Source organism: Vigna unguiculata, chromosome 5 (genome assembly GCF_037176805.1).
Source record: "Vigna unguiculata cultivar grain cowpea cultivar isolate G323 ecotype 2 chromosome 5, ASM3717680v1, whole genome shotgun sequence".
NCBI lineage: Eukaryota > Viridiplantae > Streptophyta > Magnoliopsida > Fabales > Fabaceae > Vigna > Vigna unguiculata.
The window spans coordinates 15,090,448-15,112,342 of NC_140796.1; the positions used below are offsets into that span (position 1 = coordinate 15,090,448).

The 21,895-nt window shown below is 34.3% G+C and overlaps 1 protein-coding gene and 1 pseudogene across 1 annotated transcript; both read right to left on the minus strand.

Annotated features, from left to right (window-relative positions):
* Window positions 1-5,772: 5,772 nt before the first annotated feature.
* On the minus strand, window positions 5,773-6,961 carry LOC146886126 (uncharacterized). Its single transcript, XM_085673307.1, has 2 exons — window positions 6,032-6,961; window positions 5,773-5,946 (listed from the first exon to the last, which is right to left on the minus strand). The coding sequence occupies exons 1-2, from the start codon at window positions 6,959-6,961 to the stop codon at window positions 5,773-5,775; spliced, it is 1,104 nt and encodes a 367-aa protein (XP_085529433.1).
* An 83-nt stretch (window positions 6,962-7,044) lies between these two features.
* LOC146886127 (uncharacterized) lies at window positions 7,045-8,912 on the minus strand (annotated as a pseudogene).
* Between the last annotated feature and the right edge of the window lie 12,983 nt (window positions 8,913-21,895).

Below are 21,895 nucleotides of genomic sequence, written 5' to 3' on the forward strand. Positions count from 1 at the left end.
TATTATTATCAACTAAAAAAATATTGGATTACCTAATTTTTAGTAATCTAGATCACTAACATTTTTTTTATCTTTCATCCTTGAGTTAAACTTATCTTTTAAAATTTTGAATCATAAACATAAAATGATTAGAATTTTGGAGTGTTGGATTATCCAATTTTAAATAATAATAATAGTAATTAAGTAGTTTTAGTAATCAATGATGAGGGTCAACTACATGAAAAGAAAATTCTTCGAAATAATTGATAATTTTTTTAAGAGGGTGAAATTGATGTTGTTTATTTTAAGAGATTTAGAGGTGATTTTAGAGTGGATTAGTGAGTGAAGTGTGTGAAAGTTTCTGACTGAAATGAGTGATATGACATATTAAAAAAACTTTTAAAAGATAAAAAAGTTAGATTACCAAAATGTTTTTATTGTTATTGGTTATATAAAATTATATATAAATGATTTAGAATTATTTCTATAAATTTTATTCAATGATTGAAATTATAAAAAAATTATTTAAAAAAATGAATAATATAATATATTTTGTATGAAAATAAATTTAATATGTAAGGTGAAAAATAAGTAAATATTACGAGAGTCGTGTGGGAACAAATAAATACGAAGAACATAAATTAGTCATTTAGCATCTGTCACCCTTGAATCTCACTAAAACTAGAAGGATGGTATTTACTATGAATCTTGCTAATCCTTCCTCTCTATCCTTTTCCATCACCCCAAAAAAACAAGACAATCACCTTCTAATACTTGCTTCCCATTCCTCTTGAGTAGTGAATCCTCTTAAAAGAACATAGTCTTAAGTCTCTCTTTATTACCTATAAATACCCCATATTTGTGCGAGAATACACAACAAACACCAAAGATCATATAAAAGTGTTTTGTATTCTTTTCTATATTATCTTTGAAGACATTGGTGTTCATAAGGTTCAGAGATCCTTCATTGCACTCGATTGATCTAACAAGTTATTGTATCTTGGGAGAGAAACATATATGATTTTGTTTTGCTATGTGTAGTAAGGGTGTTTTGTCTCTAAGAATAGCGCTCTGCGTGCCTCAACCTAAGATATTTCTACTCCTCTCCTCATTTATTTGTTATCCATTATTGTTATAAGTTGTCGTAAGAACTATTGGGTCTGATTAATATTCTTTGATTCATATATATGTCTTAGTATTATTCTTCTTCTAATAATTATTTTATATTATTAATATTTTTATTATTATTAGTATTATTTCTTTAATCATTTTCCAACATTCTTTTAGAGAAAAACTTATTCATTTAAAAAATTAAAAGATAATATATAGAATAATACAAAACACTTTATATGACCTCTATTGTTTGTTGTGTGTATTCTCGTACAATAGAGGCAGACCTCTGTTGTGATAGGGGGAGCCAAGCCACGACTCCCCAACGTTTTATATATATTTAAAAAAATTATATTTTTATATTATTTATATGAATTTAGTTTAAAAAAACTTTTTTAAAATTTCAAAAATAAAGTTTTGCCTCTTTTATGTAATTTCTTTTTACTTTTTATTTGATGTCTTTCTTCTGTACCTCCATCTCTTACTCTCCTTCTGTTTCTATCTCAATTTTCATGATCAATCTCTTATTATTTTCAAAAGCAAATTGTAGCAAGACAAGATTGAGGAGTTAAGAAACATTTTGGACTAAATAATTTCTTCTTTTGAGTAAGTTCATTTTTTACCCTTTTTTTTAAGCAATATGTTTTACTCTTGTATGTGGTTTTTCTATGCTCTAGGCATATTTCTATTTGTTAGAAATTATAAAATCATGCTCTAATTGTTTATCAAACTTTTTTTTTTGTAAATAGAGCTATTTTATGCTTTGAAGTTGGGAAAGGGAAGAGCAATATTAAGAATATATTTTAAGGTTAAGGAAGTTAATCATTTAGAAGTTGTTAATTTTCTTAAAATATTGAGTCTTGGTTTTGAAATTTGATTTAGGGTATTCATAATTTTATCTTTTTCCTACATAAGACAAGAAGTAGTAAATGAGTTGGCATGCCTATTGGACAAACAAAATCGACTTTATATCGACTTGCTTCTTCTACCATCGGACAGGTGAGGACCTATGGGTCTCTACCATTCTATTTATAGACCACGGTTGTGACAAGGAGCAGTTATCTCAACATTTCTCAACTGCCATATCTTCTTCATCCAACAATCACGTAGAAACCTTAAACATTGGACTAGGAGCACAAAGGATCTTGCAGGACAACCCAATACCATACAAGAACAAGACTCAATTGATGATTTTATTTAAATATTTTTACTTTTAAAATAAAAAGAGAAATAATTTAAATATATTTTTCTATTCATTTTTCCTTCTTGTTTTTTATTTTCCTCAGATTTCCTAATAGATGAATTTTCAAATTATTGTATCATATGCTTAAATTGGATCTTAACAGTACTATTATTACAAGATCATGTTTAAAAGTATAGTACGTCAAAAGCATCATCTATAACTATATATAAAGATATACATCTTTTTTGTGTCCTCTTTTATTTTTCCAATTTTATCCTCTTAATAGCCACTTTTTAAATTTAAATAATTATTTATAATAAAAAACTATTTTTCAATTTTATCATTTTAGTAACTTTTTTAAATCAAATAACTACTTATTATTAAAGAATTATTTACTATTATTTTAGTAACTACTTTTTCGAATTTAAATAATTACTCATAATACAAGAATTACTTACACAATATTATTTATACTATTTTTTATTTCAATAACTAAAATTTATTTTAACTATAAACTATAAACTATATATTTTCAACTATATGCACTTTTTAATTTTTTAATTTTACCCTTTTAATTATTATTTTTTAAATTTAAATAACTTATAAATATTTAAACATGTACACGCAAGCGTGATAACGCTTGTGAGTACGCTAGTCATCTATAATGACTTATAAGAAAAATAATAATACCCTATTTTAATTGATTGAACAATCATATGAAAGTAACTACTAAAGTAAAACAAAGAAAATAATGTATGAAGAATTAGAAGAAGTAGAGCAAGGAAACTTCTTACTCTTTTATTCATATGTCACTCATATATATACATCAAATAATGTCCATAATTATGTTAATCAAATATTATCCATAATTATGTCCATGAAATAATATCCAATCAAATATTGTTTGTAATTATGTCCATAAAATAATGTCTATAATTATGTCGATAAATAGGCTAAGAAAATATCTCCTAATTAATTAATCATAAATAACCATGATAATATCTCAATAAATTAATCATAAATAACCAAGGTCTTTGTAAAAATGTCTGCTAGTTGTACCTTGGTATGAACATATGAGTAACAAATGGTTCCAACTGTTATTTCATTACGAACAAAATGACAATCTACTTCAATATGTTTTGTTCTTTCATGAAAAATTGGATTCTGAGCAATATGTAATGTTGATTGACTATCACAATACAATCACATCCCTTTTAAATCATTAACTCCCAACTCACTAAGTACATGTTTGAGACATTTTAACTCACATGTGATTATCGTCATTGAGCGATAATCTGCCTATGTAGAAGAGGGTGAAATAAATGATTGTTTCTTAGTTTTCCAAGATATTGGAGACGAACCAAGAAGCACCACCTAATCAATCAAAGAATGTCTTGTAAGTGGACAACCCGCCCAATCTAAATCACACCATCCTTGTAGTTCTAGATTACTATCAGACTGTAGTAAACTACCTTTTCCCGAATGTTTCTTCAAATATTTAACAACCCTTAAGTCTGCCTCTCAAGGCTCTTTACGAGGATTTTTGCATAAATTGAGATGAAATATGGATAGAGTAAGCAAAATCAGGTCTAGTCACAAACAAATAGATTAATCATCCAATCAACCTTCGATAGGGTTCTGGATCTTCAGGAGGTGTACTAGAAGGCAATGCTAGCTTATGGTGATGTTCCATTGGAAAATCCACAGGCTTATCACCTAACAAACCTATGTTTTCAATGGTTTCAATGAATACTTTCTCTGACAAAGATAAAGCCCTTCGGGATTACGAGTTACCTCCAACCCTAAAACATATTTTAAGATTCCTAGATCCTTCATATGAAAACAAGAACTTAAGTAAGCTTTAAAAATTTTACTGTTTGTAATATTATTTCTTGCAATAATTAAGTCATCCATATAGGCAAGCATATAAAGATCTATTTCCCCTTATGTAATATAAACAACGAGTAATCTGAATATGATTGAACAAAGCCATAGTGTTTCAATACAGTTAACTTAGCAAACCAACAATGAGGAACTTGTTTTAGGTCTTTCAATGACTTTTTCAACCTACAAACCAAATTTGGGTCAGAGTTTTGAAAACTTAGAGGAACTTTCATGTATACCCCCTCAACCAAATCACCATGGAGAAATACATTATGGACATCCATTTGGTGAACTTCCCACTTTTTAATTGTTGGCATTGGCAAGAAGGAACGAACAATCACCATTTTGTTGGCAAAACAAGAAGAGTTGTGTTGCAAGATTCTGATGATGACAACTGCAAGGAACTTCAAGAAATAAATTGAAACATTCTGGTATGAATTTGTTTAAAGCCTCTTGTAAAGTTCTTGTTTGTGAATAATTTGTATGTAGAAGTTAGCTTAGAAAATCACAAAAATAGCAGCTTATACTTGACCACTCTAGGAAGGTTTTTTGTTCTTCATAAAATGTTCTTCATAAAGTACTTATGATAATTGATTATCATAAATACTTTTTTAGTTTTCAAAATTAACTTTGGAATAATCGATTCTCCCAAAGGATAATCGATTATTAACATGAAACAATGTTTTTAGAAATTGCTCTAGCATAATCGATTATCATTAGTGATAATCAATTATCTCTAGTAGTTGTAACTTGTCTTTTCAGATTCTTAACCTACTTTTCAAAATTCTATTTATAGAGCATTAAACCCATTTTTGAAAACAACCTTTTTTAGTATTAGAATTTTAATGTTATGCTTGCAAAGAAACTGTCTGAGTGTTTTGAAAAGGGGCTTTGAAAAATCTAGTGTGGGTAGAGAGATAACTTTCACCAAATAGGTTATTGGGAGATTGAGTGTTGTTATTGTCGCTAGGGAATTTGTTTATTCTTTGTGTGACTCAAAGAAAGTGTTTTTCATCTCTTATGTCTTCAAGAGAGATGTATTCTAAACCTTTTAACTCTCTTATATATGATTGTTTTGTGGTTTATTTTAATGATATTAAGTTAATCTTTCTATTTAAGAGATTAACAACTGGACGTAGGGTCTTTTTGATCTGAACCAGTATAAATACTATGACAGTGGGTTTTACCAATTCCTGTTTGCTCAATTTTCCTATTTTCGTGATTAAAAGAATATGAAAGTACGAAACGGTGTCCCCAATATTCTCCAACTTCGTGTTTTACCAATTCTCATAGTATGACAATTAAATTTGGAATGAATAAACAGTAATCCTACGCGTTTCATTGATCAATAATGGCAGACAAGTGGTCCAAAACAACAAGGACAGTGTTTGCTTTGATTGAATACAATAATGCAAAAAGTGGTCCAGGCATGTGGTCCATAACTTTAACTACAATATTGAAATAGCACTTCTCCAAAACAAAATATTGGTCCACTATCACTATGCCCAACGTTATAGCTGTCTTGATTAATTACAGATGCGTTTAAAAAAGCAAGAAAAAGTTGGAATCTTCATTCATTTTCACGTGGGTTGTGCACAAGTTGTACTACTACTAGCTTAAGACCCTAATGCTTGTGCTGCCCTACTCCTTGGCTGTGTTCTTGGTGCTCTTTCACCTTCATTCACGTTTGCAACAACTATGGGTGTGGATGTCCTTCTACTGCAGCTTTGGTTTGATGGTCCAGCAACGTTGGTAGCTGTAGTGGCAGTTGGAGTGCGTTGTGTGTTTCCCTGTCCATTCAGTATGTTTTTAAATTTCAGATCTATAATTTACAAAACAGAAATCAATAAGAAGTAAAGAACATTACTCAATTACCTTTCTGAATCTCATCCCCCTTCTACAGCTTCTGATATTATGTCCTATTTGCTTGCATCTACTGCACTTCATGATCAGATTCTTCTTTGAAAGTTTTGAATGACTCACATTTTCATCTGCTTCCCTTCTTCTAAGTTTTTTTGGCCTGCCAGGTGGTGTTTTGTATATGGGTGGGAACAATTCAGGTTCATTGCTTCTGGGCCATAGTTGTTGTCCATGTATAGGGGTGATTTCTGGGCTATAGCAAGCATGATAAGCTTGTCTTTTGTAGCATGGATGCACGTATGCCTCAGGATTTTCTATCTTATAGTTAATAGCAGCCACAGCATGTCTACAAGGAATACCTACCAAATCCCAAAAGTAACAAGTGCAGCTATGCTTACTTAGATCAACTACAAATTTCTCCATAGTGAACCCCTGAGTGACTTCAAACTTAGAACCCCCTGCCCATACTGGAAGCCAGTTCCCACTTTTTTCCACCTCCCTATCAAGTCTTTTTTGAGGCTTAGGCATTACATTACCATGATATGCATTCAACTTTTCCCTAAGTGTAACAAATCTACTCATTGTGTATGATCTAATCCATTCCATCATACTAATGATTGGTTTATCTCTAGCCAATAAAATTGTACTGTTGAATGATTCAGACAAGTTATTCATTAAAACATCACATCTAGGGTAAATGCTGAATGCATGTTTACACCATGAACTTCTAGGAATGACAACTAACCAATTATATGCTTCAGGGTTGATGTTTCTTAACTCACCCATTTTTTTCTCCCAGGCTGCGTAAAAAGTAGCCTTTGCTGCTCCCATCATAAGATCTCTGATTACCACCCCACCACCAAATTTCTTCTTGAAATTGCTGTACAGGTGCCTCAAACAGAAACGGTGCTCTACACCATTCAAAATTTCATCAAACACAGACATAAGTCCCTGCAAAATACAATAGTTATTAATCAGAGGGAAACAATCAATTAATTGTGTTTGTCTAAAGGAAAATTTTATGTTATCTAAATTACCTTCTGTTGGTCTGAGATGAATACCCAACGATGATCTGCAACATCTCCAATATCCTCCAGCAATAGTGTTAGGAACCATCTCCATGTCTCTTTACATTCATTCTCAACTGCAGCAAACGCTAATGGATAGTATTGGTCGTTGGGGTCCCTGCCCACTGCAACCAAAAGTTGAACACCATATGCTATTTTCAAGTGGCAACCATCAACACCTATGAAGGGCCTACACCCAGCCAAGAAACCAGTCTTACAGCCTGCTAAGCACATGTAAAAACAGCCAAATCTTGGTGGCAGACTTGGTTGGGGTTGATTGATCTTGATCTTGACAGTTCCAGCCTTGACCCTGACTAATTCAGCAATATAATCATGTAGTCTACCATATTGACGTTGTCCATCCCCCACCAAACAGTCCATTGCAATTTGTTTTGCCTTTCCAGCCCTCCATGGAGTAATGCCTACACTATATGTCTTCTTGATTTCATCAATTATTTGACTCACTGTCATGATACCTACGTTCATGTATCTATCTATTAGAACCTGTGCAATCCAGTCCTTATTTGCATTTTTATTTCCAAACACCCTCCCACACCTGTGACGCCCAACCAATGTCTTAACTTGAAATGTTTCCCTACCTCCAACCTTACTCACCATGATTAAAAAACCACATTTTTTTTACATACAGCTCTGACTCTCCTCTGATCATTCTTCACAAATTGTACTTCTTTCCCATTCAAAACACTATGCTCCATCAATGCTTGTTTAAACTCCTTCAAAGAACGAAATTCCATTCCCAATTTGAACTTGAAGTCTTTAGTCATATCTTCTGCTCTGTACTTCGAAAATTTGGGCCCATCACGAACCATACCATTCTCACTATCAACATCAGACTCTAACTCATCAGTATCATACTCCTCACTTATGTCATGTACTCCAATTTCAGCATTAGTGACAAATGAACCTTCTCCAACATCCTTTTTAGTCCTCACTGTGCTTGGATTGCGTTTCATTGCTTTCCACCTATCCCAAACAGCTCCAAGTTTTCTCACGGGTGGCTGAATATCTACACCAAATCCATCATCATCATCTGCCACCCTTTCTTCTTCATTATCATCCAGTTTGTCTGCACCAGCCCCTTCATCATTTTCAGACTCAACCTCTTCACATATAACATCCTCCTCACCCCTAACTTCTGCCTCAACCACCCGTTCTGCCACCCCTCCCAATTCTGCCTCAGGATCCACATGAGCCTCATCCTCCATTTGGACCTCAGTCACCACATCACCCTGACCCATCACTTCTGCCTCACCCATGACTTCTGCCTGAACCCCTACAGCTGCCTCACTCACCAAACTAGCCTCACCATCAACATCAACCTCAACCCCTACAGCTGCCTCACTCACCAAACTAGGCTCACCATCAACATCAACCTCAACCACTTCAGGTGCCTCATCCACTACAGCTGCATCAGGAACCACATCTTGTTCACCCCCCACGTTTGGCTGACCGAATTCTTCATCCAATTCAGGACCAGTTATAAAATGCACCACTTCGGCCTGACAAGGAATGTGTTGAACATATATATCCACCTCTTCGTTCCTTTCCTCTGCATACTTAGCCAAAGCTAATGCCTCCTTATCATCACTCAACAATCTTAGATTGTTTAACAGCTTCTCTTTGGAACCCTTCCACCACACTTTAACATCGCCAGCGTATTTAAAATCCTTCACGATGCCTAATGCTTCAAAGAAAGACCAAAAATCTAGATCGATCCCTTTCACAACGTGGATTTCACCGCCAACATATTTCAATCCCCTATTCCTTTCAAACCTACCCATATGATGAAATGCCACCGCAAACCCCATTTGCAACCCTATATTTCAAATAAAGCACAAACCCAACAAAAACAACAACAATCGAACTTTAATAACAGCAAAACCAGAGTAAATCGAACAATGAACGAAACAAAATTTGTAAACAATACAACTTAACTTACCTCAGTTCACCAATGTTGATTTCGTCGTTCAAATATCACCAGAAAACCACTTTGATTTCGCTTTGTCAATGAAGTTTCTGTATCCTTCGCTGAGTGCAACCCACTTCGACTTCGTCGTTCACCACCTCAAGTTTAGGGTTTTTAGCAAAAAGCCCTTTCTAATTTCAAAGGTTATGCTTACTTTCGCAGAATGTTAGCTGAAAACATTACTAACTTAACCATACTTCTTTAATTAATTAACACGTGACTGAAAACATTACTACTATAACAACACTTCTTTAATTAATTAACACATGAGCTGAAAGCATTATTACAGTCTAACCAAAACGTGCATAATATTGTAATTGAAGAGAAAGCCTTAAACGGGATCCTTACGTGGCCATCCGTTAGCCAGGTGTCAATTCAACCTAACAGAGTTTAAAATCGGGGACCAATTCCATGCAATTTAAAAGGTCAGGGACTGAAATGGATCAATCGTTAGATGGGGGACTAAAACCAAAAAACACTAATAGTTGGGGGACGAAAAACATAATTAACCCTTCATTTTTTTATTTTATTTTTCATTTTTTTTAATTTATTTTTAAATTTCTTTTAAATGTCCACGTGTCAACCCAGTAGTGTGCCACGTGTCAACCCAGTAGTGTGCCACGTGTCAAAGTTAATGTTCTATATTAAATTTGGTCCCTATATTTGTTATTTTTATTCAATTTAGTCTCAATTTTTGTTAACATTAACCAATTTGGTCCTTTCCAAATTGAAATTAAATTAAATTTTTATATTAAAATTCACATTTTTTATTAAATGTTTTTATATAATATACTAAAATTCACATCATTATAATTTCGATAAAAAAATTAAATTTGATCACATCTTTGATAGGGACCAAATTGGTTAATGTTAACAAGAATTGGGACTAAATTGAACAAAAATAACAAATATAAGGACCAAATTGAATATAGAACATTGACTTTGACACGTGGCACGCTACTAGGTTGACAAATGAACATTTAATTTTTTTTTAAAAAAATAAAAATAAATAAATAAAAAAACCACGAAGTGACACGTGGCACGCTATTAGGTTGACATGTGTACATTTTAAAAAAATTCAAAAAAATTCAAAAAAACCACGAAGTGACACGTGGCAGTCAATGTTCATGGTCGTTAATGATTTAAACGGTGTTAGCTAAAAAGGACCCAATTGAACAAAATTGACAAAAATTAGGAGGTATTTGAACAAAAAACCAAAATTAGGACTTATTTGAAAAAAGGGTATTTTAACCAAAATTGGGACCAAAAAGGTATTTTAACCTAATTTAAATGTAAATAAGTAGTTCAAAAGTTCCATTGATAAAAGTAATAAAATAAAAACCAAAGTTCCAATTAATAACTAGAAAACAAAAGAAACTTTCGTAGTCTTCAACATTTGATTGAAATCAACTAAATAAATAATAAACCCCCCGAGTTCATTCCATCCCCTCCGCGATCTACTTTGTGCCAGATACATCTGCATTACCATCTGCTCCCGTATAACACTTCATCGCACACACTACACAAACAAATAAGGGTAAGCTAACAAGAAACAATGATATATAATAAAGAAATTCGTAAATAAAGCATAACAAATAATACTTAACATCGCATTCAAGTAACACTTAAGCATTATGATCACAATCAATCTTTGGTTTGAACACACAACCCCCAAATTTTAAACAACCATACCAAACCAAACAGACTATCACATTCATCTAGAATCCTTAAACATAGTGATCATAATCAAGCTTTGGTTTTCCGCGGCCTTTTACCCCACAACAACATCTAGTTTCCTAGAAATAGATTGTTTGGCGTGTCCCACTATCGCAACCAGACTGTCTCCCTTATTCCTCAAGGAATTATGAGTAAAAACGTCAACCATCGCACATCGGACACTATACTCGCAACGAGCTGAAATAAGGTGAAATATTTTTCCCCTCCCCACTGCTTCACACAGGCGAGAGAGTACAACACTCGAACAAATCCTCTACCAGTGCTTCACGCAGGCGAAGAGGACCCATTTCCACTACTTCACACAGGCGAAAGAGTCTTCATTGGGTCTCTAGGTATGGAAAACCTCACACAACACTTAATTCCACCAAGAGTCTTCAAGAAAGCCAAAACACTCTCAACATGCAACGCATTAGAGTTACAGATTGCCAACAAAACACACACCATCTCATCATGCATGGAAACTAAAGTTCCCTCAAAACCCATCAATTTACCAAACAATACATTCAAGCAACGAACTCAACGAATGACATTCATTCAAACACAGGCATAACATCACATGCAAGTAATTATCCTCATACCACCACTTAAACTCCATAACCATGCAACCCATGAAAACCAAGAATGACCACCAATCACGTAACCCATTTATTGACGTCACTTCCTCACCGTGAATCAAAGCTATGCACCCTTCACGCTTCCAACATCCTCACTTAATCTCTCTCTCCCAACCTACCTACATGCATACCGTGGGTCCTATCTCAACTTAATAAAACTACATACATGATATGCCCCTCACATCAACTCTAATATAGCATACTAGAACTTACAATATGATACTCCTGGAACCAATATACTCTCGGCCCCACCACCCCATCACTTATTACAATTATAACACGTTAGGTTGCACGCGAAAAAGAAGAAAAACATTAATTATGCATGTACGTGGTTAAAAAGAAAGGAAACAGAAGCACGTGACCTATCAAAACAAAAGATTATATACAAGGTAAGCTATCCTGGGATGTGCCCTTTAGTGTGATATGCACCAACCATAAATAAGGAAAACCTAATGCATAGTATTGAAGGAAAAAGAAAATTAAAATCATGTGTGATTCATGGTATAACACGAAAGTCAATATCAAATTAAAAAGATAGAGTCATGCAAGCAGAAACATGGATATTACACCGAAAACATATTGTTTACAAAACCAAAATAAGAAGTAAAGAGAGAGAAGTAAATAGGGGTGTAGGCCCCATGCGGAAATTGTAACCCAATGCATGTGATACAAACTAGCAACGCTGCAACAAACTTATAAAGAATGGAAAAGTTAATATGGTCAATGGAACAACGCCAAAGAAAGGAAGAATTATGTTTATGGAACACTAATGTAACCCACATGGTCACGCACTACCCCAACTCATCAATGTCTTCAAGCTTTAAATATACTCTCTTATAATTGGCAAGAGACAGAAGCATATGGTCTGCATGCATTAAAAAGTGAACCTAAAAGGAAAAATAATGCACCGCAAATGCAGAATGTGCATACTATGATTTTCAAAATGTTTTGTACTGCAACGTTAAAGGCTTAGGTGCATACTATGATTTTCAAAAGATCAATTAAAGAAAGAAACCAACTAAAATCCCTTACCGCCATACGTTCACGTGATTAAGGAAAAGGAAACAAAACATGTGAGAGAAAGTACTCATGCAAACCAAAAGCTTTAAGATGAAAACTTGAATTTTCATGTGGCACGAAAATGAAGAAAGAGTGTGCACATGAATAAAATAAAGAAAAGAGAAGTCCTAGGGTCCTTCGGAAAAGCTATGGCTTCTTTTTTTTTTCTTTACCATGCAATGCTACTCCTCCAAGAACAAATCTCAATGTTAAATAAAAGGATTTTAAAAGAAGATTGAAGAAATGCAATGGTTATTCAATGAAAACATGCAGTATCCATTTACACCTGTAACCCCATAATTGTGAAACCCTTCATGATAAATCCCAATGACATGCATCTACATATCCGTGTGTGTGAAAAACATGCATGTACATGAGTAACTAAAACTATGAAACTAATGCAAAGTTAGAAACGCGTAAACAAAACTGCCACACAAAAACCCCCTGCATTTATGCATGTTTAAGAACTCCAACGAATAAACAAACTAATGTGCATTGTGAGCTCCTACCAAATTATAAAACATTACTATAACCCGAAGACTTAAAGAAGGAAGTCCAATTCAAAGGAGACTCTCGTCATTCAAGCAATCATGCATAACAATCCTTTACAAACCCATAAGGATTTCTGTAAAGAAACCAATAGTATGTGACCATTACCACACGTTTACATCACCCACACAAACCACAACCATCAATCTCATGTAGACTATAGTACCATGAACGTGAACAAAGAAATCACATAAAAAGAGATAAAGAAATCCTTGTAAACGCTACCATGTTTAACCAACACATAAAGAGAGATAAGGTCAAGCTTCAAACAAAACAGAAAGGAAAGTTAACTTCCCCTACCTAATGGGTCTCTCTAGAACGTTTCTCTTCTCTACCACAACCGTTGGAAACCCTCTAGCTTGCACCCTTGTTCTCTGTTCTCTCTCTCGTCCTTATTCTTCTCACTAAAACCTTATAGGGTTTGTCCTTATCTAATCCTATACTAAATCTTTTAGTTAAGATTCTAAAAAAATCCTATCTATTTTTATCTATTAACTATATATCATACACACTATCTAAAACAAAACCCAACTATATGATTTTTTGAAAATAATTGTGAATCCTGTACTAAGGAGATTGAAAATCCAAATACCAACTTCGTGGGCCCCACAACTTAATGGAGAGAGAAAAGATAAAACAAAAAAAAATGATTTTAAAACCAACATTACCAAATCTCAACCATCTAAGTTCGAACCCTAATCCTGCACAAATCTCACACCACTACCACCACTAAGCCACATGCCATCACATGATATAAAACACATTACAAATATTAAAACACTTCTTCTCCACAAACTATAATTAATTAAATTAGACAAATAGCAACTTAAATCATTCAAAATTTTTCATAGGTCTTACAGGATTGAAATGGTCTAATTATACATTTTGATCATAATAGTGCAAGATAATACTGATACCTTTTCATCACTCTTAGTATGACAACTATCATCACTTTGTGAGGTAAGTGAACTCAACTCGACAATCTCACTACTATCAAAACCATTATACCTATTGGCAGAATTACAAGAGGAAGAAGAGGATGACATACTTGATTATTCACACTAATAAGCTTCATATCGGAATGGTCGTCGAAAATCTCGGACAAATGGTGAGGAACCCTTTGGTCCTCACCCCTCTATTTATAACAAAAAATGAAATCCCAAAAGGCAAAGAGTTCAAAGCAGGTACATCTTAATCTACAAGGCTAGCACATTGTGTCCATTTTGGAATATACAACTCATGATATCTCAACCTAAGCGATTTAATGCCATCTAGACACATTACAACTCTTCACTTCCTATGCACCACCAAATGTCACACATACTCATGTCCTAATAACTTTTCAACAATTTCCAACCAAATACGTCTCAGATTAGGAGGCTAACACATTAGGTTTTCATATTTGGATATGAGATATATGGCCCATCATATCTGGCCAAATGGTTTGATACCATACATTCATCCTTTGCTACCAGCTAAAAGTAGGAACATCTCTGCCTAACCTATTCCATATAAGACCCCTGCCACACTTCATTTACTTCGAGCCTTGGGGGACTAGTGTACTATGTAGGAACGAGATCATCTTAGTCACCATTACCTAAATCATCTCAACCAACACTCCACGTTGGTAACACACAGGATTGTGATGATCTCGACCAAGGTAATATCAACACCAAGGGTATTGGGCTCATCCCAACCAAAATCCTAATAACTATGTGTGAGTAAGGATCATGTTGGCTTCAAGATTACCAGCACCTTGTCAACCTCAACAAAGTGACACATGACCCAATATATCTTGGCCTACACATCACTACCAATGTGTGAAATCGAGTGTACTTTGGCTTATTTGACTACTATACATCATGTTCACAAGATGGGTAGGGGCCATTTGATATAAGGTTGATGGTATACTGGTAAATAACATTAATTCTATTTTCAATTATCATCACAAGGACATAAGACTCTTGCTACACTTTGTTTACTGTGAGCCTGGGGGCTAGTGTATTGTGTAGGGCCCAAGTCTAATGCATCTCGACTAAGGTAACTTAGTGATGAGTGCGTTTTTTTGCCCTCATTCAGTGTTTAATTTTAGGTATTTAATTGAATTTGTGTGCTTAAAGAGTGATTTAATTGATAATTTTGATAATTAAGCTGTTTGAGCTTGTGTGATAAAAATGTCTTAAAAAGTGATTTTTAGTTGCATAAATTATTTTTGGATATTTTAACGTTTGTTGATGCAGCTGAAGTTAATATTAAGCTCATTCAAGGTGGGAAAATAAATTGATTAAAGTTGCAAACCACCTTTAAATAAGGCTGAAATTAGCAAGTTTTGGAAAAATCACTTCTGCACCCCCTAAATTACATATGCACTCCCCTACTTCTAAAGTGGACCACCAAAAACCTGTTCTGCACCCCTAGTTTTCACTAAGTTGCACCCCTCCTACCACTTAAACTCCACTCAACCAGATGCTGCCATGTGGCAATCCTCAACTCTTAAAGTTGGCCAACCAGTACATGCCACGTGGGCTTAATCTCCACTAAAGAATTTGAGCCAATAACATGTTGCCACGTCATCATCTTCATCTCCACACAACCAGAAACCCTAGCCTCCATCTTCACCATGTTTCCGCCGCCGGGAGCACAAGCACCACCGGTGGCCGCCGCCTGCATCAAGTCCGGCCACCACAGTTCAGTCTTCTTCTTCCCGCACCAGCAACCATGGCAGCTCCCCTCCATTCTTCATCTTCTCGCGCCATCTGCACCGCTGCAGCAACGGAAGAGCTGCGTTGCTGACAGCAGTACAGTCCCGCACCAACAGCCGCAGCTGCATCTCCATCATCACCAACAATCTTGCCGAAGAAGAAGAAGAAGACCGCACCAGTGACTTCACCATCATCCTCGTCCATCTTCTCGCGTAGAGCGCACCTGTACTGTTCAACCAGCGGAACCACCTGCACCATTGACGCTTACACGCGAGAGCTCACATAGCAGATCCAGATTCGCACCAACTGTTCGAACAATTACCACGCAGCACGACAGCCACCACGCACAGTGACGCGTTCCGTCATTCATGAACACACTACAGTCACGGTTGAAGCAGCAAGGGACGAAGGAGGAAGAAACCCTAATTTGGGAGAGAGAAGGACCGGCCACGTGTCAGTTTCTCAATGGACAGTCAAATGGTCAAATTTGGTCAAGCAATCAAAAGCTGGTCAAACAGTCAACTCTGGTCAAAGACTTGTCAAAGGAGAGAGGTTTAACTGCAAATATTCATATTTTTTTATCTCTCTACAAAATTGGACTACAGAATTGAAAATGGGCTATTTAGAAAATTAATACAAATATTATTTGGTGATAATTTATCAGATATCTTTAAATAATTAATTTATTTAATTATATCATAAATTATTAATCAATTATATTTGTTAAATTTTCTATATCTTGCCAAATATCTTTGAATATTTATCTTTATCTTTATTTTAAAAGATATTTGAGAGGTTTTAGCAACAGAAAAGCCTAGTCCAATTCCTATATAAAGAGACTAAGGGAGAAGCAGAAGGAGGACAGGCTCGGCACGTCAGAATTTAGGGACCCTTAGGGGGGCCTAATTTCTTTATCTCTCTTTTCTTCTCTCTATTCTTCTTTTATCTTTATTTTGCATTCATGGAGTTTGGGTTGATTCCATTGTAATTTTATTATGGATTTTGAGGTTAAAATGAATTAATTTCTTTGTTCTTTTTATTGTTGTTGAGGTTTTAATTTCATCTATGTCTTTTATCTTTGAATCATGTAAAAAGTAATGATTTTAAATCTATACGCATGTTGATCATATGAGTTCAAGGGTTTTTAAATTTATTTGAGACTTTACTTTGATTTTATTTAGAAACTTTCATGTGATTAAATGAGTTTCTACCAATAATTGAGACTTTACTTTAATTAAAGGTATTTACTCTAACTACAATTAATTGAGACTTTACTTTGATTAATTAAGCTTTTTATTTGGTGAGGAGATAAAAGAATAGACATGATTAGGCATAGTAAATTTGATTGAGACTGTACTTTGGTTGAATTTACTATGGATAATCTAAAAGTTCTTACTTCTAATTGAGACTGTACTTGGGTTAAAAGTGAGAACGCCAACAAATTAATTGAGACTTTACATTGATTAATTTGTAAATCTACAACAATAATTAATTGAGCAATAATCTTTAGATAATCGATGATGAATCTATTTTTAAAAAGCAATGGAATCAATCTATTTACTTTACTATTGTTTATATCTTATTTTATCTTTTAATCTTTATCCCTCATATTTTTATAATTTTATTTGACTAACTCTTGTATAGTTTTATAAGAACTAACTTGTTAAAAATCAATTCCGTGTTCGTTGGGAGACGACTTTGGGTTACTTTACTCTTACTATTTTGTTGACTACTTTCTTAACAATACTGAAGTTGTTATAGATAAGTAGTATTAATTTGATCGCGTCAACGACAGTGTTATCAAATTTGGCGCCGTTGCCGGGGAACACAGTTAGAATTTTTATCATTTTAGTTCTTTTTTTTTCTTTTGATTTTATTTTTTTGTTTATCACTAACATTTTTTTTCTCAAATTTTTTTTTCTAACATTTATTTTATTTTCTTTAGTTATTTTTTTTTAGTTACTTGATTTATTTTTTTTTAAGCATAATTTTTGTTTAGGATTTTTGTTGGGAAATTTGTGAAACTAGTTGGGAAACACTTTGGCCAAGGAAAGACAAGGTACTTAAGGGTTCCATTGAGACGCACCTCTCTTTTCTGGAAGTTTACTCAACAAGCTTTCAACTTATTTCTTTTCAGAAAACCTCTTTAAAAAATGTAAAATAATTTTTCATACGAAAGTAATCAACATTGTAGTTTTCAAATGGATTACAATTGTTATCCACAGCAACCACGTGATTTTCAACAACAAATTGTCACACCTACTTCTGCACCTGATATAAGTGGGTTAACTTTACGACAATTTAATGATCTATATCCTAGATCATCTTTTTTGGGATATGAGCAACAACCATATTCTGAGTGTCCACCTCAGTAACCATATATTCCCAATAGTTTTCAGCAACAATATGTACCACCACAACAAGTTGAAGCAACCAATGGACCATCCTATAGGGAAGTTATGATATTAATGGGTGAAGTTATAGAGAAATTAGAGTCCATGGATGAAAGGTTGCGAGTTGATCAAAGATGCAGAAATATTGAGCAAGAATAGTACGAAAATAAGCAAATATTTGTCTGATATGTTGAGGGATGCAAGTAAGAACAACTTCATAGAATTACTTGTAACTGTTAATACCACCCCTCAACCCCATCAGAGATTTCCTGAAAATCCAGATTTTAATGCACTTCGTCATGAAATCAAAGATGTGCTTCTGAAGTTGGCCATCAAAGCTGAACAAATGTCTGAAGATTTGAGTCAGCTAATGAATGATGCAGTGAGACAGGTCACTTTGGAAGATATGATGAAAATGATGACTAAAATGATGAAGATGAATCAGACAGATCAGAAAGAGATGATGAATGCCGCCACACAAAGCTTGCAGAATCAGTCTGAAAAATTGATAGCGAAATCACATCACATTGATATATCTACTGATGGATATATTGATTGTCATAATAATATGTCTACTGATGGACATATTAAAGATGTTGTTGAAGTTGATGAAGAAATTAAAGATTCTCACACAAACATATCTACTGATGGATACGTTGACGATGCTCAATGTGAATATAGAGTTGTACCCGTTGATGAGGATATGAGTACAAATGATCATTTTCAAGAGCAAAGTTGTGAGGATAATACAATAGAGGAACCAAGTGCAGTTGAAGAGCCAACAATATTCGAAGATGCAACTGAAGCATCTACTATTGCAACTGAAGCATCTACTATTGCAACTGACTTGGTTAATGATGAAGCAGTAGAGTCAACAACACCAGGTGAAAATTTTTGCTCACAAGATGAGATTACAAGGATTACTGATGATCTGCTTAACCATTCAAATGCACTTGATGATGCTCAAGTTGAGTTGAAGCCACACACTCCACACATCAAGTTTGTTGATGTGAATGATGCAAATAAGTTTTCAGTGGTTATCTTTGTTGACATGGCTGCAGAAAAAGAAGAAAGGTTGTTGCAACAGGTAAAAAGCTTAGATTCATATTCTTTTAATTTGCATACATGTTTGTTTTTTGTTTATGTTTTTTAATTTTAAAAATATTAAAAAAAATTCAAAAATATGTGTTTTTGTTATCTTTAATAAAATTGTACAAGCTGATTTGTACTTTGTAAAATTAAAGAAAATAAATTTTGACATATGGCCAGATTGAGCCAAAAGTCATAAAATTTTTTGTTTCCTCCCCAAAATAAGCCCATCAAGGACATTTTTTTTGAAATAAGTGTGGGGGAGACAAACTGTAGGTAGGATTTTTCGTAGGTAGGATTTTTCTTTTTTCTGTTTTTTCAACTTTTTGTTTTTGTTTTCATTTAAAAAAGAAAAAAAATTGTGATTTCTTTTTGAGAAAATTGTGAAAGTATTAACTTTTTACTAAGTGAAACTTTTAAACAATGTCTCATAAGAAATCCATAAAAATATTTCCCTGCTTTCAATAAAACATATTGACATTGTATTTTTAGGATTTGATTCAGTAATTGGGATGATCATAATTCTAGAAAAATAAAAGTCATGTTGATATGAGTGGATTGTTTCTATGATTTGCTAATTGAGTTGATTTTAGAATTTCTTGATTAAATCTTTTGTGAAAGAGTTTGACCTTGTGAGTCTTGAGCCCTAATGTAAAGGATGGTTTACCATGTGCCATTCCTATTTTTTCTTGAGTGACTTGCTCATGTTTGTTTATACTCAAATGTTTAGCTTGACTCTCTTGTTTTGCATCTTAGGTGAATATGCATGATTTGATATGACTAAGGCATTTCTTGTTTTAAGCTACTTGGCCAAATAAGCCCACCTTGATATTAATCCATTGGTAGCCCCTTTGAGCTTTAAACCTCTTTTTCTTGTTTTAAGCCTATTGCATAACCTTGAAAAGAAAAATACCATATTCTACCTTATGAAGAAAGAGGAGCTAGTGGGTTGTGTCAAGAATGGTTGACGAATAAAGTGTGTGGGTGAGTACCTCACCCACAAATTAATAAAAATGGCAAAAGGAAAAATTGTTGATGAAAAAGTGTTAAAATAATTGCTTTCTAAAAAAGAAAAGAGAGAGCAACAAAGCAATAAACGGAAAATAGTTTTTTTTGAAATTATGCTCCATTATTCTTCTTACATTACTATTTCAAAAACCCAAGAGTCCTAAAATTTTTCCTACCTTAGCCTTTGCCACGTTATAACCTGTGAAGAGTCCTCATGATTTTTGGTTGCATATTTTCTGAAAGTTTGTGAATATTAGAGTCTTGTTAAATATTATGAGAGTTTACTTACATGAGTATTTTGAGTGAAAACACAAGCCAAAACACTTGAGAGAATTTTGGTCAGAAAATACACATTTAACTTGAGTGTTTTCTTTCATAATTGATTGTCTTGTGAATTCAAAAGATTAACTCATGTGTGAAAAATAGAACCTTTCCGTTTGTATATACATGATAATTTGATCTCTAGAGTATTGATTTGTTTCCAGTGATGTTCATTCCTTTGATCCAATGTTGATGTGAAATAAAATACCTCGGATTAAGTTTTGAAATTGTTTGATTTTGACCAGGAGTGCAAAAGGATAAGTGTGTGGGTATGATGAGTGCGTATTTTTGCCCTCATTTAATGTTTAATTCTGGGTATTTAATTGAATTTGTGTGCTTAAAGAGTGATTTAATTGATAATTTTGATAATTAGGTTGTTTGAGCTTGTGTGATAAAAATGTCTTAAAAAGTGATTTTTAGTTGCATAAATTATTTTTGGATATTTTAACGTTTGTTGATGCAGCTGAAGTTAATATTAAGCTCATTCAAGGTAGGAAAATAAATTGATTAAAGTTGCAAACCACCTTTAAATAAGGCTGAAATTAGCAAGTTTTGGAAAAATCACTTCTGCACCCCCTAAATTACATATGCACTCACCTACTTCTAAAGTGGACCACCAAAAACCTGTTTTGCACCCCCAGTTTTCACTAAGTTGCACCCCTCCTACCACTTAAACTCCACTCAACTAGATGCTGCCATGTGGCAATCCTCAACTCTTAAAGTTGGCCAACCAGCACATGCCACGTGGGCTTAATCTCCACTAAAGAATTTGAGCCAATAACATGTTGCGACGTCATCATCTTCATCTCCACACAACCAGAAACCCTAGCCTCCATCTTCACCATGTTTCCGCCGCCGGGAGCACAAGCACCACCGGTGGCCGCCGCCTGCATCAAGTCCAGCCACCACAGTTCAGTCTTCTTCTTCCCGCACCAGCAGCCATGGCAGCTCCCCTCCATTCTTCATCTTCTCGCGCCATCTGCACCGCTGCAGCAACGGAAGAGCTGCGTTGCTGACAGCAGTACAGTCCCGCACCAACAGCCGCAGCTGCATCTCCATCATCACCAACAATCTCGCCGAAGAAGAAGAAGACCGCACCAGTGACTTCACCATCATCCTCGTCCATCTTCTCGCGTAGAGCGCACCTGTACTGTTCAACCAGCGGAACCACCTGCACCATTGACGCTTACACGCGAGAGCTCACATAGCAGATCTAGATTCGCACCAACTGTTCGAACAATTACCATGGAATCATCTTCCATCTCGCGTATCTTCATTCTCCACCATTAGAAGCGCGCAACTGTAACACCCCAAATAGATATTACTAGATAAAACTGATTTTTCACAAAGTAT

What these genes read in the sequence shown, in the direction of transcription:
- LOC146886126 (XM_085673307.1), bottom strand. Translation starts at nt 6,961, where the DNA reads ATGTCTGTGTTTGATGAAATTTTGAATGGTGTAGAGCACCGTTTCTGT. An exon ending in GGGGGATGAGATTCAGAAAG is followed by an intron (nt 5,947 to 6,031) that starts GTAATTGAGTAA and finishes CTGAATGGACAG; the next exon opens with GGAAACACACAACGCACTCC.